The 21406-nt window shown below is 37.3% G+C and overlaps 2 protein-coding genes across 4 annotated transcripts; one reads left to right on the top strand and one right to left on the bottom strand.

The window, feature by feature from the left end:
- Nucleotides 1–1976: 1976 nt before the first annotated feature.
- Nucleotides 1977–8588, top strand: LOC100890714 (carbohydrate sulfotransferase 11). 2 transcript variants are annotated; one of them, XM_003725485.3, is made up of 4 exons: nt 1977–2240; nt 5213–5449; nt 6442–6551; nt 7314–8588. In XM_003725485.3, the coding sequence occupies exons 2-4, from the start codon at nt 5239–5241 to the stop codon at nt 8403–8405; spliced, it is 1413 nt and encodes a 470-aa protein (XP_003725533.2). In that variant the 5' UTR covers nt 1977–2240; nt 5213–5238; the 3' UTR covers nt 8406–8588. The 2 variants fall into 2 exon arrangements, with proteins under 2 accessions (XP_003725533.2, XP_011672230.2); XM_011673928.2 differs by lacking the exon at nt 1977–2240 and having other exon boundaries at nt 5304–5449; nt 6417–6551.
- A 5290-nt stretch (nt 8589–13878) lies between these two features.
- LOC100890210 (heparan sulfate glucosamine 3-O-sulfotransferase 1) lies at nt 13879–20915 on the bottom strand. Of its 2 annotated transcripts, none has more exons than XM_011673929.2 (3): nt 20795–20915; nt 19991–20107; nt 13879–15445 (listed from the first exon to the last, which is right to left on the bottom strand). In XM_011673929.2, exon 3 carries the CDS (start codon nt 15069–15071, stop codon nt 13980–13982), a length of 1092 nt encoding a protein of 363 aa, XP_011672231.1. In that variant the 5' UTR covers nt 15072–15445; nt 19991–20107; nt 20795–20915; the 3' UTR covers nt 13879–13979. The 2 variants fall into 2 exon arrangements, with proteins under 2 accessions (XP_011672231.1, XP_030848923.1); XM_030993063.1 differs by lacking the exon at nt 20795–20915 and adding an exon at nt 20403–20482.
- Nucleotides 20916–21406: the final 491 nt, after the last annotated feature.

Below are 21406 nucleotides of genomic sequence, written 5' to 3'. Positions count from 1 at the left end.
ATCTGATAACGTTACGAGAATTGCCTATTTCTTTAGCCTTTTCCACAACCTGTAGAAATGATTGTAAATAAATGGCGTATCACGTAGCCTAATCAGAACACGATTTCTATGCGATAAACAAACGTTAATTGAATTGCCATAGAGTAAATTCTTTGGACCTAGTTACCACCTCACTTACATTTTTGTCAACCCTCTTTTATTTGATTTTACCCAATCTATTCCATACATTCTGTATCTCCTCCGTCCCGCCCCCCACCCCTAACAGAGAAGATGTTATTATTATTTTGTATATCTTTTTTTTTCTTACTCCTTCTTCTCTCTTCCATCCCATCTATGTCTCTGTCTCTGTCTCTCTGTCTGTGTCTGCCTCTCTGTCTCTCTTTCTCTGTCTCTCTAATACGCAGTATACTCATATACACATATAGTATATACCAATGTGTCTGCATATCTGACTCCCCCCCCCCCCCTCTCCAATGATTCTCTCTACTCTCTAAAGAATCGAGTGATCACTGACATAACTCCTCTGGAGAGTGAAAATGTAGTGAAAATACATTGAACATTCGCTCTTTTCTTTCGAGAGAGCACTCGAAAATCAATCGATATTCACTCCTAAACAAGTGATCACTGACGTGACTCGCAAGGGAGTAATAATAGAGAAATTTCACTCTTATCTTGTCACCCCTTCTCTCTCTGTCTGTCTCTTTCCCTCTTCTCGTGTCATGATAATATTCGATTTATCCTCGTACTCGTTGGCCACCTCTGTCCCCGTTGCTCTATCGACGCTATCCCAGTACTCTGTATCATCACCCCCCCCCCCCCCGTCCAGCCTCTGTATACCGTTTCCGTGTCGCGCGTCCAATCAGCTGATAAAATAACACACCCTCAACGTTGAAAGTAGACCTAGCCATTCTTCTCATTCATGCACGTTTCATGCTTGATTAGATGTAAATAGTAAAAAATTCATTTGTATTATTTAGATGTGAATGTAAAATCGTATTCTATACAATAATAGTAACATGCAGATTATTTTATGTATTGATTTTGCTATTGCTATTTTTGTTATTGTTTGTGAAAAGCAATGGAGAAAATAAAATATAATTGAAAAAAAAAAAATCTTTACTCGATGACGGGAATTCAGGGGATTGTGCGATTAGTGGGGAGACCGCGCTGTGTGTGAGATCGATGTGTGTGATAGCAGAATAAAAGCGAATATTAGGAACGGACTGAATCTGGACTACCCCCCCCCCCCCCATTCCCCTGTATTCTTTCCCGTGTCTGGGTACATTATTTTCCTCATATCTATCTTTCTCTCTCTCTCTCGCGCTCTTTTTCACTTTCTCTCTCTCTCTCTCTCTGTGCCTGTCTCCCTACCTCTCTGTATGTCCCTCTATCTCTCTCTCCCTCTCTCCCTCTCTATAGAGCTCTAGAGCTCAAGCAAAATTACTTTCCCTTTCCTCTTCAATTCTCAAAGTCAAACATCCCTTTTGAACCCAGAGTAAACACGTATGTTTGCTGGATCCTTCAGACATTATGACCCGAATTCACAAAGGAGGTTTGTCGACAAACCGAGGTTTATGTGCGTCATACGACGCGTTTCGACGCGTTTTTACAAACCTTGGATTGTAAAAAACAAAAGGAGGTTTGTCGAAACAAAAGGAGGTTTGTCGACTAGGTTTGTCGACTAGGTTTGTCGACAAACCTCCTTAGGAATTCGGGCCTATACCTTCTTAACTCGTACAAGGAGATCCTCTGTACAGTACATAACATAGGCCTGTACCAAATCGACGCCATGCTGCTCATGCATGGCCTTCATTGAAAAGTGACGCTATAAACTTTTGTTCTATAATATTCTCACCATTCTTTAAAGAAGATGATAATAGTGAAGACGGAATATACCTGCAAGGGATTATAGGTGAACATTAATCAATAAGCTTGGGCCAAAAATGTAACGTCTTCTGTGTTCCCTGTGTCCCTGAACGTGCCTCTATTGAAAGGGTTGTTGTATGGAGCATAATCAATATACGTCTTTAGACGTTGTCGATCGTAACTCTCGCCAGACCTTCGTTGTATTTATTGTTGATATCCGCGCTATAAACTCGATCAGACAACGCTGAACCCATATACTGGCACCACATCTTTTGCAAGTAGACCTACTTCGTCAGTAGGACCAATTAAGTCCGACGGGATGGAACAGATCTGACCGCGGAAGTGGGACCACACCCTTGCTGACATTATAATTGGTAAGTATTCTAACTAGACCTAAAGAGAAGTAGGCTATTTCTGTTCCATATGTAATAGTGTAGTCGTGTGTAGATATATATTCAAGTTACCCTTGTATATATCCTGTTCAACACCATGCACCCATCTGGTCTTGTCAAATATGGTTCATGGATATGATTATGAAGATGTTAAAAACTACATATGATATCTCCATCATTCTATTGATAAGTATTTATTTTTATTTATTTATTTCGCATCTTTATACAGCTAGAGTATCATGCTCAGCTACATAACCATTACGAAACATTGTTAAAACATTAGAATAGGCTGGTTTGAAACAGGGCTCTGTTTAAAAACAACATACAAATGACAATGAACAATATTATACATATAAATGACGGGGGTAACGAAGTATCAATTGGCCAATGTTCGTAAGTGCGTACTCGAATAGAATATAATCCTAGCACTTGAGTGTAGCAGTGTAGAGAACTGTTTCTATATATTTCCTCAGAAATAGTCAATCGAAAGAATCATAGAGATTGATTACTAACGTTCTAAGCAGATACGTAAGAGCTATCAAGAGTAAACTATACAGTCAAAATCGGGTCATTAACAGAGGTAACACAATATTCATGATATCTTATTCTAACCAGGGGATAATTCCTAACCGTCTTTATTGTTGCTATTATATTTTTTCACTCAACAAATAAGATCGGTCATTCATTAACTTCTTTCAAGTTATTTTATTTTTGTAATATTTAGTTTTTCTTGCATTTAGAGCCTTATTTGTTTATTTTTTGACTGATGTAATGAAAGGAATTCCATTGGTTAGAATTGTAAATGATTAATCATGTTAACAGGAGATCGATGAAAAACAGCTTTGCTGATTCGATTGTTTCTTTTTTATCCTGTATAAATATGTTAAATAAATAAATAAATAAATAAATTCATTACAATTTTATGGGCAAATATAGCTCTAATGTATCTTGATAAAGAAAACATGCCCTTAAAGAATTTCACCAGTTTCGTGGATTATTCAATTTCTTCTTCACTTCGATCTTCTCTAAAGTCTATCCTACACATGTAAATCAATACCAAGCTCTACCGGTAAATGTTGAAGTATACTTGTCAGCAATTATGGTGTAATTAATGTTTAGGTCTACGTATATAATCTATGTTCGCAATTATTATTATTTCGTTTCTACATATGGTTTCCTAAAATTAAACATAATATTGCGACGCATGATTGTTTTGAATAAATACATTTCTCATTTGAATTAATTTTTACTTGAAATTGGCTACTCATTCTATCTCGTTCATGAATTGTCATACCAGAATAAACTTAATGTCTAATGAATGCTTATGTCTCAGAATTCAAACCAAATAACGCTCGCATTAATGTCAAAACCGGATGTCTTCAGAGGTTTATCACAATTATTTCTGGAATAATGCGAGCAAAATATAATACCACATGTACTAGCTACAACGTATTGCAAGGTAGATTTCATAGGTCTATAGTGTAAAGGGCATGACAAAGAATAATAATTTTAATTTAAAATTGCCAGAAACAGGGGGCGTATAGGAAATTAAATGTATTTCAAAAAAGTAGTACATAATTAAACGTAATCAATGGCTCATCAGATCAAGACAAAATATCTTCCTATAATTATTCTTTTGACTTGTTTAATACGGTTTCTTACATGGGCCCTTTGAACAATACAATCTTTTGTAGTTCAGAAAGGGAATTGTACATTTGCAAGTAAACGAATGCGACGTTGCATAACAAAACATGTTGAAGAGGAAAAGGGCGTCAATTTATAAGCAGCGGAGTAAATACACAGAGCTCGTCGATCCTTGTTTACCTGTCCCCCACCTCGCAAACAAAGCACAATACAACCGGGATCGTATTATGTATAACTATGGACCTACTACCGTGGTATAATACATGGCCCTATTCTGCCTAACAATCAACATAATGGCCCTCATTTAGTATAGATTTCGTCGTGGCAATTTTTTTCTTATAACTTAAAGGTGAGCTCGTACATAATTCAAGAAAGTTACTCCTGCTTTGGAGAAAAAACTCCGAGTGAAAAATATGCACGTTCAAGATACACATGATGCATGTAGTTTCCTACATCGCAAAAGAAAGTAAATTGGCTGTATACGAAGTATACTCCTTATGTTAGTCAGTAGCATTTTCAGACAACGTTTAAGCCAGTTTCAATTATGGAAATTATAACAAATAAATAAGGTAAATTGCTTTCAATGCTCACATCAACCCATTATTTCACAGTTTTTGTTGCTGCTACATAAATCATTTTTCTTTCCTAAAATTGGCAAGAATTAATCTTATTTTCGACTACTATAGTTTAGTGACGCTTTGAAACATACTTCTTTCCTCAGTATATTCATGTGATTTTTCTCTTTTTCTGAGTTTAACTCTTTCATGTTTCCCTTCACATTCTGCAATTTTCTAAGTGCTGTTTTTTTTTCTTTCTAGCACTCCTATATGATACGTATTATTATTTGTATTATCATTATTATTATCATCATTATCATTATTGATATTAACATTAATATCATTATACAGTAGGCTTACGGTTGCACCATGTGTGTGACAGAGAGAGAGAAAGAGAGAGAGAGAGAGAGAGGGGGGGGGGATTGGGGAGTCCTGAAAAGAACTGCCGGTAATCTTTCTTTCTTGAGTGTGTGTGTAGTCCTGAAAAGGACTGTTGGTTGTCTTAAAGAGACTGATGGTAATCTTTCTTGAGCTTATAGGAGAGGATTGGTAGAACGGCTCGACGTTTCGAACATGTTAACTATCCTCCTCTCTCACATGGTACAACCGTAAGTCTACTGTATATCTACATCACCATGCAAGCCATGCAAGCAGTATTATTATTATTATTGTTATTTTTATAATTATATTTGGAACTACGAATATTTGAAAAGCGCCAATAATCCACGGTTTCTTCACCGTTTCATCTTACAGAGGGAACAAAATCATGGGATTGTGAAATGAGCCCGCCTGCAGGAGTGGTAGAGAGCAGTGATCAGGGAGATATCTTACTCATTTTGGACCAAGACAGACCGTATCAGCAAATCCCCAAGATGACTCTGAGACGGAAGGTCTGCGGTGTGTTTAGGAGTCCTTACTTGGTGATCTGTACCTTGGCAGTCTGCTGTAGCGCCATCTACCTGTTCTATGGTTACCAAACGTTTTCAAAAGGTGAGTTCCTGTTTTTAGTTTCACACTCGATGATATGCCCTTCATATTATACTTTTACATTTGCACGTCGACATAGTGGACTGCTACGTGTGGAGTCCTCTTAAGGCACTGTCAATGCCTTAAAAGACGTCACACGTAGCAGTCCACTATGTCGACGTGCAAATTTAAAAGTCTCTATTCACTAACCGAAGGACAAGTCACAACTTACTCCAGTAGTCACGGCAGTGGGGACGTTGTTTAGAATATCGTGTGCTTAACTTCCACCTCTCCAAAGCTTATTCCTTTGACACCCTTATTATATCGTATATTATGTGCCAGTATTACTATACATAAGATAAACAGATATGGAGATAGAGGATCCCCCTGTCTGACACCCCTTTCCACATTAAAATAGCCGGTCGACTTTCCTCCATTAGACTACAACTTCCTGTATTTCAGTATTTGTATACAGTATTTTCACCCATCTACAAAATTGCTGACCGAATCCAAAAGAACCATAACGTTTTGTATAGAAAGCTGTGTGACACCAAGTCAAAGGCTTTCTTAAAGTCAATAGCTATCAGAAACCCAGGCATGTGATTAAGAGAAGTATGAAAAACAACATCGTCAATTATTGTAATCGCTTTTTATAAAGAGTTGCGATCAATCCAAATCAATCGCAAGTCCTCCAATCAATCACAAGTTTTTAGTCTCCTATCTCTTCTCTACATAGGCCTAGTTGCGGTTAATATAAACTCTTTATAGGGCGGGGCCCTCGTGTATTAAATCGGTACCTGGTAATGCTGGGCTAATAATAATAACATCAGGGAACTCAGTAATACCAGTAATACTAGCGGATGTGTGACTACCCTTGATTAATTAGACTATAATAAAATCATTATTATCGTTATTATTATTGTTCTTATTGTTATTTTTACTATTGTTATTTTTACTATTGTTATTTTTACTATTGTTATTATCAATTTAGTGTTATTATCTCCTTTCCTCCTTAGTGCCTCGGTACGTTCATATTGGTCAGTTCCCTAAATCTCCTTTACAAGAAAACACCAACGCCCTTATCGCCAATCAGCAATACAATCAATTCAAGACTACAACATCAGAGGTAAGATCTTCACCGAGAAGGATAAGTTCTGGGGAGAGGTGAACTTAATTTACGAGCGATATCATTGTTATAATGCAAGTGTGAAATAACATCAGAGAAAACATGTTTCCTGGAAAAGCATGGCTCTTCAAATGCCTTCATATTCTAAATATGACAAGTAACAGCTTAAAAATGAGGCCCGATTAATATGCCACATGTTTGTGTAGTCCCATTTAAATTTTTCTGTATACAGTGCTTGTTACTCTACCAAGACTGGGCCAAATTTTTTATCATTTTGATGACTTTAGAACCTTGCAGTACACACCAATACTTATATGCTACATGATCAACTTTTTCTGATCGATTCCACACCGTTTCCTTCACAATGCAATCGTATGACCAGGGGCCCGTTTCATAAAACTTTTTTTATCTATGACAAATGCAAAATTTCTATGACAAATTTGCTCTCAGCCTATCAGATGCCTTGATTTCAGTAGCTTATAACAGTAGCTTGTAACTTGTTATTGATATCAAGTTTTATGAAACAGGGTCCAGAACTCAACTTTATCTTTAAAGGCAAAGTATTTATCTAGCATCGCTACTACTTATTAATATTGATATCATTGTTATTATTATCATTGTGATGTTATTAATTAAATTAAACATTGGTAGTATTATTATTATGATTATTACTACTGCTAGTAAAACAACTAGTATTACTAGGAAAACTGCTACTATAAATTGTAAGAAAGTCATAACATAATTGTTATTGTTTGTTTTCAGGAACACAAAGAATCGCAGGACCTACCATATGGAAAACCCGAAGAGGACAACGGTTCACATCCAGACTTTTTGGTTTCAGACAAGGAGGAAAATAAATCTTTCACCGATGTACCAGAGCCCAGCTCTACCACAGATAACATCGTGCATGGTACAAAACGCATTAAAGCTACCTCGTTAAGTCTTGAACTCCATAGTCATTCGAATACGTCCACAGCTTTCGCTGCAACCGAAAATTCTACATCACTTGAAGATGAGATATTGAAACTTCAGACAAAGCGAAAGCAGCGAATTGCTGACGTTTGCCACGAACACAAATTAAAAATCGGCGGGAACTTTCTCTACAAGGATACTTACAGACACATTTATGTCATCGAAGAACAGAAGTTGTTATTTTGTTACATCCCCAAAGTTGGCTGCAGTAACTGGAAGCGCGTGCTCATGGTGCTAGATGGGAAACGTGACGTAGCTGATGACATCACAAGCAGAGAGGCACACGCGCATAATGGAATAACGCGTTTTGGTATGATCAGCAAAACGAAACAAGAATATCGTTTGCGAAACTATCGTAAGGTAATGTTCGTGCGAGATCCACTCGCGCGTGTTGTCTCCGCGTACAAAAACAAGTTCGCGGATTTGGCCGTTTACCGCACGGCCCCGCACGTTTTTCACATGTTCGGGAAAAGAATCGTTAAAAGATATCGGAAGAATCCGTCTCCTCTTGCGTTGGCGACGGGCGAGAATGTCACTTTTGCAGAGTTTGTGACGTACCTGACGACAACAAATGAAAGGTTGGAGTTCGACAGACATTGGAAAGAAATGTATAAACTTTGCTCACCCTGTCAAATCCGATACGATTTTATCGGCAAGCTGGAAAATGCCTATGACGAGGCCGAGTATGTTCTGCGGAACATGAACTTCACACGTTCCCTGAGCTTCCCGGGGCGAGAGAACAGTCACCCGACGAATGTGAGCAGCAGTAGAACCGATCAATATTTTGAAAATTTCTCGAAAGAAACTTTGAGGGCGCTATGGGACATTTACCACACGGACTACGAACTGTTTGGGTACCAAAAGCCAGATTATATCACGTGATGCTTTGGGAAAGATAGAGACAAAATACGACCGCAAAGACTTAGGGAAATTCAGGGGAACATCTGTTTAAAGGCCCCCTGCATTACTTGTAGCTATTTGCGCCCTCTATATAACAAACAATGACTAATCGGTGACCATTGGTCCCCCATGGTCCTCTTTTTCTTATGTTAACTGAGAGCTGAGTTGATGAGATAACCACCTGTCCAGTGACCTTGCAGGGCAGTCTAATCCCTCCTATAAACTACTGCAGATAAGCTTTAAAGGGATTAGGTATCTTAGTCTCATATTCTGAAACAAAATCCTGGATGTAGCTCATGCTGCAATCATAATTATAAACCTTTAGGTCGGTCAGGAACCCAATGACCCCAAGTCGATCACCTGCCTGACTCCAGATATTTACGATTGGAAATCAAAATTTCCAAAACCGTTTTCCTGGGCGAAACTGATTATGGTCAAACTGGTCACTCCAAGATATTTACATTTTGAGGCACTTCATGATCATTATGAATCGCAATTTTGTTTAGAACTTCAATATTACACGATATCACATACACTGATAACACGTGGGGTCATGCACCTCAGATCTAACTTTGTTAAACGATGTCTTTAAGGCGATATCAAATTTCCCTCCAGCATGCTTTTCAAAGTTCTTTGTAGTCGTGTTTTTTTGTTGATAATACTTAAAGCCCCATTGTACTACTTAAAGCTACTTGTCCCCTCTATAAAGCTTACAATGCCTAATCGGTGACCGTTGGTCCCCATGATTTCTTATGTTAAATGTGAGCTTATTTTCCGATGGTTGGAGGTCTAATCCCTCTTGGACAAACTTGTACAGAGGGGCTTTAATAATAATGATAATAATAATAATATTCGGTTCTTGTATAGCGCAAATCACATTGTATAACATCTCTATGCGCTTCCAAAGAGCTTTGGAAATTATAACCATAGCTTTATATTAGCTCCGGCAGCCGTTATTAGTGCACAGTGCAATTCAAGGAATAATCCTACCAGGTACCCATTTAACTCACCTGGGTCGAGTTATTTATTAATTAAAGCTTATCTGCCGTAGTTTCCAGGAGGGATTAGAGCGCCTTGCAAGGTCACTGGACAGGTGGTTATCTCATCAACTCAGCTCTCAGTTAACATAAGAAAAAGAGGATCATGGGGGACCAATGGTCACCGATTAGGCATTGTTTGTTATATAGAGGGCGCAAGTAGCTACAAGTAGTGCAGTGGGCCTTTAAGAGTATGCAACGATTATGGATGAGCTTCCGAGTCAAGGTGGGTGTAAATTGTGCTTATGTTTGCTTCACGTCCTAAATCATCTTTAAAATATAATGATACCACTACCTCATACAATTGGCCATTTTTTTTACAACAATTTGATTGGAGCAAGTTATGTTAAAGTATGACCACAAGCCAGTGTTGTTTAAGCATTTATCGCAAGTTTTATCAGTTTATCCTGAATGTAGCTGCATATCGAGAATTATGTTAACCCATAATGTTCTGATCATATATTTTACATTGTTTTAAATCAGATAATACAGAGCGGGCCTTATATATTGTTTTGACTACTCGTATTAAAAGAAAGGAAAACTTTTGCCCCGTGATGACAGAATGATTGATACGGTGTTTTTGTTGATTTGTGTATGTTTTTTCTGATGTTTGCTTTGTTTTGCTCTGCATTCCCTTTTTTTCTTCTGTTTTCATAGTGGCTTCAATTGAGATAATAGGGCCACGTTTAATAACGAATACAACAATCGCAAAGACCCTCGAATAACTCGTTTTAGGCCAGGCCATGTCATAACACAACCGAACATGATTTCTAGAGGCAATGTTTTCAAGTTTCAAGTTTTCAAGTTTTATATTGAAATATCTCTTGAGGTGGTTTCTTAAAAGACTTTGCGACCGTGTTGGTCATGTTTTTCTCTTTTTGTTTAGGTGAACAAACTTTTATCTTTGAATTTATGGTACAGTATGATTTATTGACATTTCTGACTTAGGAATTCCATAAATAATTAGTTTCCAATTATTTTGTCATGCTTTATACAGGTAAATAAATTCATATATTGGGAATAATGATGCAGAATAAATTATTGACATTGCCCAGTATCTTTCTGACTTAAGAATGCCTAAGTGATTCTGTTTTTAATTGTTTTGTTATGATTTGTAAATTCTATAATAACAACATCTCCATTAAAATAAAGTTTAAAAAACTTATTTTCTCCATCTAGATGAAGAGCAGAATATTTATTATGATAGTATTTGTTTCGAAAGTGGATATTGTTTGTGTTCCATACGAATCGTTATTCATATATTTCTTCTAACATTTTTTAATAAGATACATTTGTAATGTGTCATCAATGATGATTGCTTTTTATTAGGTTCCGGAATTCTTCTTGTTCTTGCTCTCACATTTTCTGTCTAATTCGTAGGTTTCATAATCAAATCAACTCATGCAGAACCAACGAATATTAAAAGCAGTAGTTTAAATGACTTTTTGTTCATGGATTTGTACTGATTTTTAACATCTGTCTCTCTCTCTCTCTGTTCTTTCTTCCTCACTCTATCTTTACCTCTCTCTTTTCTCTTTCTCTTTCTCTCTCTCTTCCTCCTCTCTCCTGTCAGCATCCGCAATGATCACTGTTTCATTTGCACCTTTGTTTATGTTATTTATATTTAATTTAAGTAAATGCGTTAATATATTGTAATACACAGTCGGAGTCACATGCCCCTCTTTTATTAGCTACAGCAGTTGAAGTGATAGGGTATCTTTGTCTCAGATTCTGAAAACAAAATCCTGGATTTAACTCATGCTGCAACGATCATTAGGATCCCCATGACCTTTACAAGCCGATCGCCAGACTGATCATCAAGATATTTATGATTGGAAATCGAAATTTCGTTTTCCTAACTTTTTAAAAACATTACAGTCTATTGGGGAAAATGAGTATGGTAAAGCCGGTTACTCAAAGATTTTTAATTTTGTTGAGGCACTTCATGATCGTTTTGAAGCGCAATTGTTTTAGGGCTTTAATATTAAACCTTATCACAGACACTGATAACACGTAGGGCCTTGCATCTCAGATTTAACATATTGTTAAAAGGAGGCACGTAGCCAGATTTGATGTTTGGGGGGGGGGGGGGGGGGAGGGGGCACATACATGTAATCGATCGAGGCAACAAAGGGGTCTAAAAAGTTCAACCGATCTTGGAAATTTGTTGGGGCACGTGTCCCCCCCCCCCCCGTGGCTACCTGCCTGGTTAAAAGATGCCTTAAACATGCTTTACATTTTAGAATGACACATGAAATATCAAAGCAACAGCAACAAATAGTTGGCTTTTTTTTTTTGTTACGGTCATTTATTTATTTATTTAAAATGGTTTATTTCATTAAAAAACATTCGCGGCCAGAGAGCCGAATTGCTGTTTTTATTACAAAGTATACATCAGTGACAAAGTAAATATGCATGATAACAGTATGGTAGTAAAATTGCAATTCTTTTTGTACATATGATAGTGCTTCTACGACACCTGCTCCGGCTACAATTACTCCTCGGTAATTCAGTACATTTATCAAACTCCAATCCCTAGCCCGGTTTATAAGAAACCTACACCGCACCCAACCTAACACTAAGCAACCCCCCCCCCCCCCGAAAAAAAAAAACAAAAACAAACAAAACAAAAACATCCCTGATTAAATTAAAGCCTGGAGCAACCGCCGCCAGAGTAAGTATCGGGTCGCCATCGTCGCACATTATGGCAGATTGCTTGGTTCATATAGAGAAATCTGAATATTATTACGACATTTGCAATAAAATTATATATTGAACTTAAAAATAAAAAGGAAATTGTTTGAAATTCGAAAGAATTAAATGTTATGGGTGGTAAAATGCATAGCCAGATGAGTAGTGTATTTTCTTCAATTACAGAATCAGAAAACAACATAAACCAAATCCAGGAATTATAAAATCAAATAGATGATACAATGAATTAAACAAATTATACATTGTAGGTAGAATGCAGAAAATGTTGTATTTTAACCAATTTAGTAAAAGTAGAATATTGCATAAAAATGATTTTCTCATGAAACATGAATCGCATACAAACATGGGTGAAAAGTTGTAATAATCGATATAATGTGCATTATCTTTGGTCAAAAGTCGAACAATTTTTGAACAATTAAATCTGATTTAGTTAACAAAGTTAAATTCAACAATAACACTATCCAAAAAAGCATTCACACGTCACCCTTTTATTTAGGAAGAAATATCAGAGAAATAGAGAGGGAGAAAGAAGGAAAGTGAGAAAAGTGACAGAGAGGGGAAAGCGAGAGAGAGGGGGAAAGAGAACAAGATAGAGGTAGAGAGAGAGAGAGGGAGAGAGAAAAGAGAGAGAGAGAGAGAGAGAGGAGAGGAGAGGATAGATGGAGAGAGAGAGGAGAGGATAGATGGAGAGAGAAAAAAACCATTGCAATATTGAGAAAACTGTCAACAAAGGGTTCATAATGTTTTCATAGATGCCATTAGAATAAAAATTTCTGCCAAGTTGGCACTAGAACTCAAAACTCTAAAAACTTGCCCCTCGGCATTTCGGCCATTGAATGACGAAAAATTCTTGAACTAAAAATGAAAGAATAAGTCCATGATATTCCATATTTATGTCTCAAATGTTTTTTTTTATAACTATAACTTATTAACTATTCATATATCTGCGAAGTGATAATTCTACATTGTTTATAAAAATAATGGATAAATGTTCATTTTGACTGTACACGGTACATTGTACCAATTGGTCGAAATGACATAAATTTGGTATCACTCAGTATATCAGAAATTCAAAGACAATATTGCACCAATCAGCACATCTGAAATTCAAAGTTAATTTACTGCACCAATCAGTACATCTTCAATTCAAAGATGATATTGCATTCGATCTACCCCCTACGACACCCATCCACCATTTTTTTAAATTTCAACCAATTGATCGAAATTAGATAAATTTGGTATGAAAAGATATGGGACTGGTGTGGATTCTGCCCCCGACCCTTCAAAGGTTAATCCCCCAAATTGAATAATTGTATTTCAATAGTCCGCGTTAATAAGTTGTTGCTAGGTAGGACAAACAAAATAGTTTGCCCTACCTAACAGCATGTGGCATTTACAATTTGCTTACTGGCTATTGAAATACAAATATTTGCGACAGGAGAATTATATAATTCTTAGCAAGGCACTTCACAAGGATGAATGCATTACATTTCATTACATTACGAATCTGGCCTGTTTTCGTCAATCTCGTTGTTGTGTTTGGATACACTATGAAAATGACGGACAAAGAAAGAGGACAAAATATACAGTTCCTCAGGTAGACAAAAGAACATCCCTTCCCTGCTATTATGTAAAAATGTGGAGAACAGGTGTCACATGCATATTCACCTGTTCTACACATTTTTACATTATAGCAGTGAAGGGATGTTCTTTTGTCGTCCACAGCAAATATTGTTGAGGGTAGAATGAGGAACTGTGTATTTTGTCCTCTTTATTTGTCCGTCATGTTCATAGTAATAGTAAATTTTTACAGGTCAATCCAAGGAAAGTTCAACCCGAATTCCTTTCTCAGTTCCCGATTGTGCGGGCGATAGAAATCATAAAGCTTTTGGACAAGACCATCGGCAATCTCGGGGTGTTTCCTACCTTTCTGCGAGTTGAGACAATTCACATCGGGTCTGCTCTCAATATTTGCACAATAAAAATGTTTCTTTTTGTTATACTTAAAGTGAAATCTTTGGAAAAATGGCGGTAGCTCCAAGAAGCGTTCCACTTTGACCAAAATTGGGAAAGGGTCTTTACTGAAGGCGTTACCGTCTGTGATCAGAACCCGTTCCTCAGGTATTTGCTGGTACAATGATTGTAAATCTATGGCATACAATCCAAGACGAACGATGGATGCGAAAGGGTTCACGTGGCCCAATTCGTCCAGTACGGTAGCGTTCAGAGTGCCCTTAAAACCCTCGAGTTGTTCGAACTTTTTTCGCTCTTCCCCATGAAAGCGATCAACGATGGTTGACGTATGCACGAAATCAGACACAAGGCGTTGCACGGGATCGCGGAGCATCAAAATAAGTTTGATATCAGCGGGGAGATGGTTCCGCAACATCAGCAACAACTGTGGCTGCATGTCGTTAAAGAGACCTGGGTATCCCGTGACAGACATTTGCATAGAGGATGTCATGCGAAAAGTCTCCCTCCATTCGGCCATTGTTGCATCAGTGATGTCCGGACCAGGTTGGATAGACGTTGAGAACGAAACCTTGGGGTGAAGTCCAAGATACCTAGCCATTGCGGTTGTCCCGCCTTTCTTTACACCAATGACAAGCGCATGTGGCATTCGCTTTTTGCAGTTCCTGGCGCTAAGGTCCGCTGGAGGCAGTAGTTCTTCAGGGTGGTATCTTAGAAACCTGTAGCAGGTAGTTTGGTTGCCCTTGGACAATCCTTGATGATCTCGCCTCCGGAGGAAAGGCGATAGGAACCTGAGCGAGGTAAAGCTGTCTTCGTCATGTCCTCTCCAGTCGTTCTCTTCGGCAGGGTTAGGCAGCAATATGATAAGCAGCATTATGGTGAGAAAGCAACTGATTGTTACTAGGAAGTTTCTCTGAACTCTTCTCATAGTGCTTGGGGATCTTGAAAAATGCCTGCTTAAAACTACTTATTGGCACACCACGGTTCGACCTCTTCTTTGTCATTTAAACCTGTGTGGGACTGCTTTGCACGTGAGTTGAGATTAGAAGCCTGATACTTAAGCAATCTCAAAACTTAAATATAAATCTTTCTGGATAGATCTAATAAAATCTTCTCCGATCGGTCTGATCAGTCTTCGAGAATGTGATGGCTTTCTTACTGAATCTAGACAATACCTGCTCCGACGGATGGCAACAAATATATCATCGGTGTCCTCTTAGATGCAGTGTCAGCATCTGCAATCCTATAACACTGGTTCCGTTAACAGCTCACTTAGCTTGTCTTCGAAAAGATTTTCAGCATCTGAAAAAGACAAAGTGAGAGAAAGGTAGAGAGAGAGAGAGAGCGGGATTTTTATTGAATGTTTTATGCGGTTCGACTTTTGCTCCTGCGACATTTAATCCTGCATCTATACGTCAAAGGTTTGGGGTGAGGATTGCAATTGAGTTTTAAGGTTCTGTTTAGGAATGTTGGGTTTGGTAAGGTCCAGTATTTGATTTAGATTGAAGTCTGAAACTCGGTTATGAGTGGTTAGTGTACCGTGTAAGTCAAAAAATAGTTAAAACCTAGAAAATTGCTAATTATTTTGAATATTATCCATGAAGAATAAATTATTATAGATATTATAAAAGAGTGTTTTATCCCAAATCATTTGGTATAATGTTTGTGTGGTATGTGTTCACGCTTGGATGAACAGGAGGCATTGTTTGCGAGAGTGCAAAAATCGACTTGCGCCAAAGTGATGCCTACAGCATGTATTATGTTGGGATTAGCCGAGTGAGAGAATGAATTATATGTATCAAATGAAATGTATTGCAGATGCTTTTTGCAGAAGCAACGTCACATACGCACACTCACGCGTCCACAAATGTTTGTTAATATTTGATATTCGATTTTTAATATGTGTGGCATGATTAATGTTGTTAGGGATGTTATTTGGATCTGCAAAAAACGATTTAATACCCAAATCCTAATTGTTTTATTTAAAAATCAGATAAGCAACTTTGGCGCAAGTCGATTTTTGCACTCTCGCAAACAATGCCTTCTGTTCATCCAAGCGTGAACACATACCACACAGAAATGATACCAAATGATTTGGGATAAAACACTCTTTCATGAGACGTATAATAATTTACTGTTCATAGATGATTTTTAAAATAATTAGCGAATTTCTAGGTGTAAACTTTTTGTTGACTCACACTGTAAAAGTTGCCGCCAGGGCATGTGTCATACTCGACCAGATTCTGGTCGTTTTAAATGTTTTTTCTTTGAGTGCAAATTCACCATTCCACACGAATTCACCTACCCGAAAGGATCTATCAATCGTGCGTAATTCTGCTGTACATAGCTAGTAGGGCGCTTTAGTAACGAGACGGAAGGCAAAGAGGACGGGAGAATTCACTCAACCGAGATCAAATAATGTATGCAGTTCGGATTCTGTCTATTGAAATACTATTATTCTTATCAGGTGAATGAAATAATTTGTATTGAGGCACTTCACAAAGACGTATGCATTAAATTTGGTTACATTACGAAAATGGTCTATTGTACGGCGATACAACTCTTCCGTTGAGTTTAGGGAACGAACGCTATTAGGTAATTTTCGCAAACTCATTGCGGAATTAGAATATGCGGTTCGTGTGCAAAATCGAGAAGATACTATAGTAACAGTTGGATGACCGCTGAGGCCCTGAAATCTAGAACGGGTTTTGGCCAAATCTACGGACGTTCTCAATGACGCCCCAAGTGAATCAAGTGCCTCCATACAAACTATTTCATTCACCTGATAATAGTAATAGTATTTAGATAAACAGAATCCAATCTGCATACATTAGTTGTAATGCCACACTTAATCCATGCAGTTTGCATTCTGACTATTGCGAATCCTAGACAGGTGAATGAAATAATTTGTATTGAGGAACTTCACAAAGACGTATGCATTAAATTTGATTACATTACGAAAATACAATACAATACAGTACAGACGGGACTACACGACTAGCACAACTTGTCTCGACCAAGCCACAAAACGGCTTTTTATCAAATTTCAACAATAATTTATCATCAAGTTGTAAAAAGACAATTCATGTTATATCCATATTCATGTTGTTATTGTTCAGAAACAATAATCGGAAGAAACAAGACTCACCGAAGAGTCATTCGTGTCAGGGGCGGATCTAGGGGGATAAGAAGGTTTCAATCCCCCCTTGGGCTGGCCAAGGTGCTTTCTACCCCCCCCCCCCCACACAAAAAATAAATAAATAAATAAATAAAAAAAATAAAAAATAAATAAAATAAAATAAAATAAAATAAAAAATAAATAAATATTGGTTGGCACTTTTTTTCAAATTGAACACAAAGTGTAGTGCTCCCTACCCCCCACTAAGCGAAATATTGGTCGGCGCGATTTTTCAAATGTCAACCCCCGCCCACGCCATAGAAAAGAAGCTAGATCCGCCCGTTGAAATTCGTCATCCTTCGTTATTAGACAACGAAATTCTCATAACCATCTTTGGTACAAGCTCGCTGATTGGCTGTTTATTCACTTGGGGCGTCATTGAGAACGCCCGTAAATTTGGCCAAAACCCGTTCTGGATTTCAGTACCTCAGCGATCACCCTGCTGTTACTATAGTAGCTTCTCGATTTTGCACACGAACCGCAGATTCTCTGTCCGCAATGAGCTTGCGAAATATCCCTAATGTTTGTCGAACTGGCAACAACTAATGTATGCAGTTTGGATTCTGTCTATTGAAATACTATTATCCTTATCAGGTGAAAGAAATATTTTGTATCGAGGCACTTCACAAAGACGCATTCAATACGAAAATTGACTAATGGCATTGCAAATGCAATACCTCCGTAGAGATACGTATGCATTCACCGAAAAGCGAAACCACGTATTGTATCGAGGTCTGTATGTTGCTGAGCGAAAACTCGCTAATATGGCTGAGGACAGTAGTGAAAATCAACAAGACGAAGACAATTCTGGTTCGCACATGCGCAGATTGATTATTTTGCTCGGTTACCCTCGTCTTTGCCTTCCGTCTTTTTCGTAATGTAACCAAATGTAATGCATTAAAGTCTTTGTGAAGTGCCTCAATATAAATTATTTCATTCACCTGATAAGAATAATAGTATTTCAATAGACAGAATCTGAACTGCATACATTATTTGAGCTCGGTTGAGTGAATTCTCCCGTCCTCTTTGCCTTCCACCACGTTACTAAAGCGTCTTACTGTGTGAGCAGACGCGCACTGCGCTAAGACGTAAGGATTACAGACGCGTTCAGGCAATGGACTATATCGCTTCCTAAAATCGTTTTCCATGCTCTTTAAAAGAGTTAAGGTTTGACAAAATTCGGACAATGAATAACAAATTTTTTAAATCCATATGTTGTTTAGTTATAAAGAATCTATGTTGGATTATGCAACATGTTTTTCAAAAGTTGGCGATTAAGAATAGAAAAAAAATGATTTAGGCCTATGCTGATTTCTCGAAAGTCTCTGCGATCGCGTTCACAGGATCAGACAAATAACCTGTAGCTAAGCTGATGAATAAATTAAAATGATAAATTCAACAATAAATCAAATTTACCAATAACTTAAATAACCTATAACTAAGCTGATGGAACAATTAAAATAATCCATTCACCAATAACTCTAATAAACATATATAAACATATGAATAAATTTAAACGGTAAATTCAATAATAACTCAAATTTACCAATAACTTAATTAACCTATAACTAAGCTGATGGAAAAATAAAAATGATCAATTCGCCAATAACTCTAATAAACTATAACTAAGCTCATGAATAAATTAAAATGATAAATTCACCAATAACTCAAATTTACCAATAACTTAATTAACCTATAACTAAGCTGATGGAAAAATTAAAATGATCAATTCGCCAATAACTCTAATAAACTATAACTAAGCTCATGAATAAATTAAAATAATCCATTCACCAATAACTCTAATAAACATAACTAAACATATGAACAAATCGAAATAATAAATTCACCAATAACCATAATTTACAAATAATTAAAATAACCTATAACTAAGCTGATGAAGAAAAAAAAGTCAATTCACCAATAACTGTAATAAACTATAACTAAGCTCATAAATAAATTAAAATGATCAATTCAACAATAACTCAAATTTACCAATAACTAAAATAACCTTTAACTAAGCTCATGAATGAATTAAAATGATCAATTCACCAACAACCCAATCGAAAAGACTTTCGACAAAGAAACACAAGGCACTGATCGTTGTCTCGTGCGTCAGCTATTGAAATGACACTGAAATATTACATAAGCCGGACACGCTTTCCATCATGTTCTATAGGGAAAACAACAGAGTAAGGGAATTGGCCTCTAGTTTATTCATCTGATGATAAAGAAATAATATGAATATTTATATAGCGTCGGTATCCGCTAGGCTCTGACGCTCATGGCGCTGTACATATTACAATCACAAACATATCACTTTCTTAACTAAAATAAAGTAAACTAAGACAACACAAATTATTACGCTACATTGTAATAATCAAATAGCACTGTTTAGAAAGAGATGGGTTTTTAGGGCAACTTTGAAGTCATGGAGGGCAGTTAAGTTACGAATATTAGGTGGCAGCTTATTCCAAAGGGACGGACCAGAATGGGAAAAGGCTCTATCCCCCAAGAACTGCGCGTCTTAGGCACAACTAATAAGGAGGATTGAGATGAACGAAGATGTCTTGTAGGCTTACAATCAACTTGATATTGTAGGAAGGAGTAGAGTCATACAAGGAATGGAAAACTAGTAACAACATGATATCATCTTTTCGGCGATTACTTACCTTGCGTCAATCTTGGTGGTGGCTGTGTCCTACAAATGACATAAATGTCGGATCATGGATGATTACATCAGTGTTCGGTGAGGTACAGTCCAGCGTGGTCTTCGCTCGGTTCCAATTCTGGGGAGATGTAAATGATGGATTTAATTTTAAATGGTTTATTTATTCACAGTAGATTTAACAGTAGTCACAAGAGAAACAGAAAGTTCACGATTTAATTGTATTAATATGTTTAAAAGATTTTTAATTAGACTCCTAAGATAATTAAGAGGAAGGATTGAATTGTATAGTAGCCCAACTCAAGATACGGCTCTGTTAGTTATAAGCTATCAAGTCTTAGTAGTTGAGCCTTCGAGTGAAGCAGACTGTACAACTCTTACCAATAAAGTTGAACCTTTCCAACGTGTATACCTACATTTGCTCCTACAGTTGAGCGCTGTCAGAAATTGCAGTTTTACTAAACTTGCTTATGTGTATATATATATATATATATATATATATATATGAGTACTGCACAGTGCGGAACACACCTGAGCACGAAAATTAGCCCCCTATGAGGACGGTGCGAACGCTGAAACACTATAGCAGTTGAGCCAATGCACCAACTCTTTCTACTACTAGACCTTCGGAAAATAACAACAGCTCTGTCTCAGGCCTTTACCTGTAAGACCTTCAAAAAGTTCCAAGCGGAGTAATCATTTGACCCCATTCAACCCTGTGTAAACCATTCACCTAATAAATGTAAAGTTGGAGTATAGACAGGAATGGAGATTCTTATAAAAGAAATAGACCCAATGACATGCTTACCATTGCCTACTGTAGGTTGAACGCATCCATGTTAAATGAAGAACGGCTAATAGTTGTAAAAGAACGGGCGGGATTATATCGATTTGTCTTCCGCATTTTGGCCTGTATCGACTTCAAAGTATTGTATGAGGGGTTTCAACGGCACAAAGCAATGATTTAAGAAAGGATATGAGCTTTAATCGGTATTCCCACAAAGCACGGTTTGACCCTTTAGATATGCAAATGCCTATTGTGGCCTTGCCTAGATATTTCTTATGTTTATGATAATATGCCCATGGCCCTACATTTGCTGCAAGCCGCCGAAGATAGCATTATCAATGAAACCGTCCAAGTTTAAGGGAAAGTGAAAAGAAAAAAAAGGAAATATATTGATTGAGATGAAAAGAAAGAAAGAAAGAGACAGAGAGACAGAGAGAGTCAGATGGAAAAAAGTTGAGAGAATGATGAGGCTCAGGACTCCCAACATTTTGTAAATTAAGTTGTTGCTTATTTGTATAGGCTGATAACTAATTCGAAATTTGAAACACGATCGATGACATTGACAGTCAGGCGCGTACACAGGGGGGGGGGGGGGTTAAACCCCCTTGATATTTTTACGTATGTTAACCCCCC

The sequence above is a fragment of the Strongylocentrotus purpuratus genome, unplaced genomic scaffold, assembly GCF_000002235.5.
Source record: "Strongylocentrotus purpuratus isolate Spur 01 unplaced genomic scaffold, Spur_5.0 spur5_scaffold_20, whole genome shotgun sequence".
In the NCBI taxonomy this organism is placed as follows: domain Eukaryota; kingdom Metazoa; phylum Echinodermata; class Echinoidea; order Camarodonta; family Strongylocentrotidae; genus Strongylocentrotus; species Strongylocentrotus purpuratus.
The sequence above is the reverse complement of the archived record's forward strand: the minus strand, read 5'-3'. Positions and strand labels throughout refer to the sequence as shown.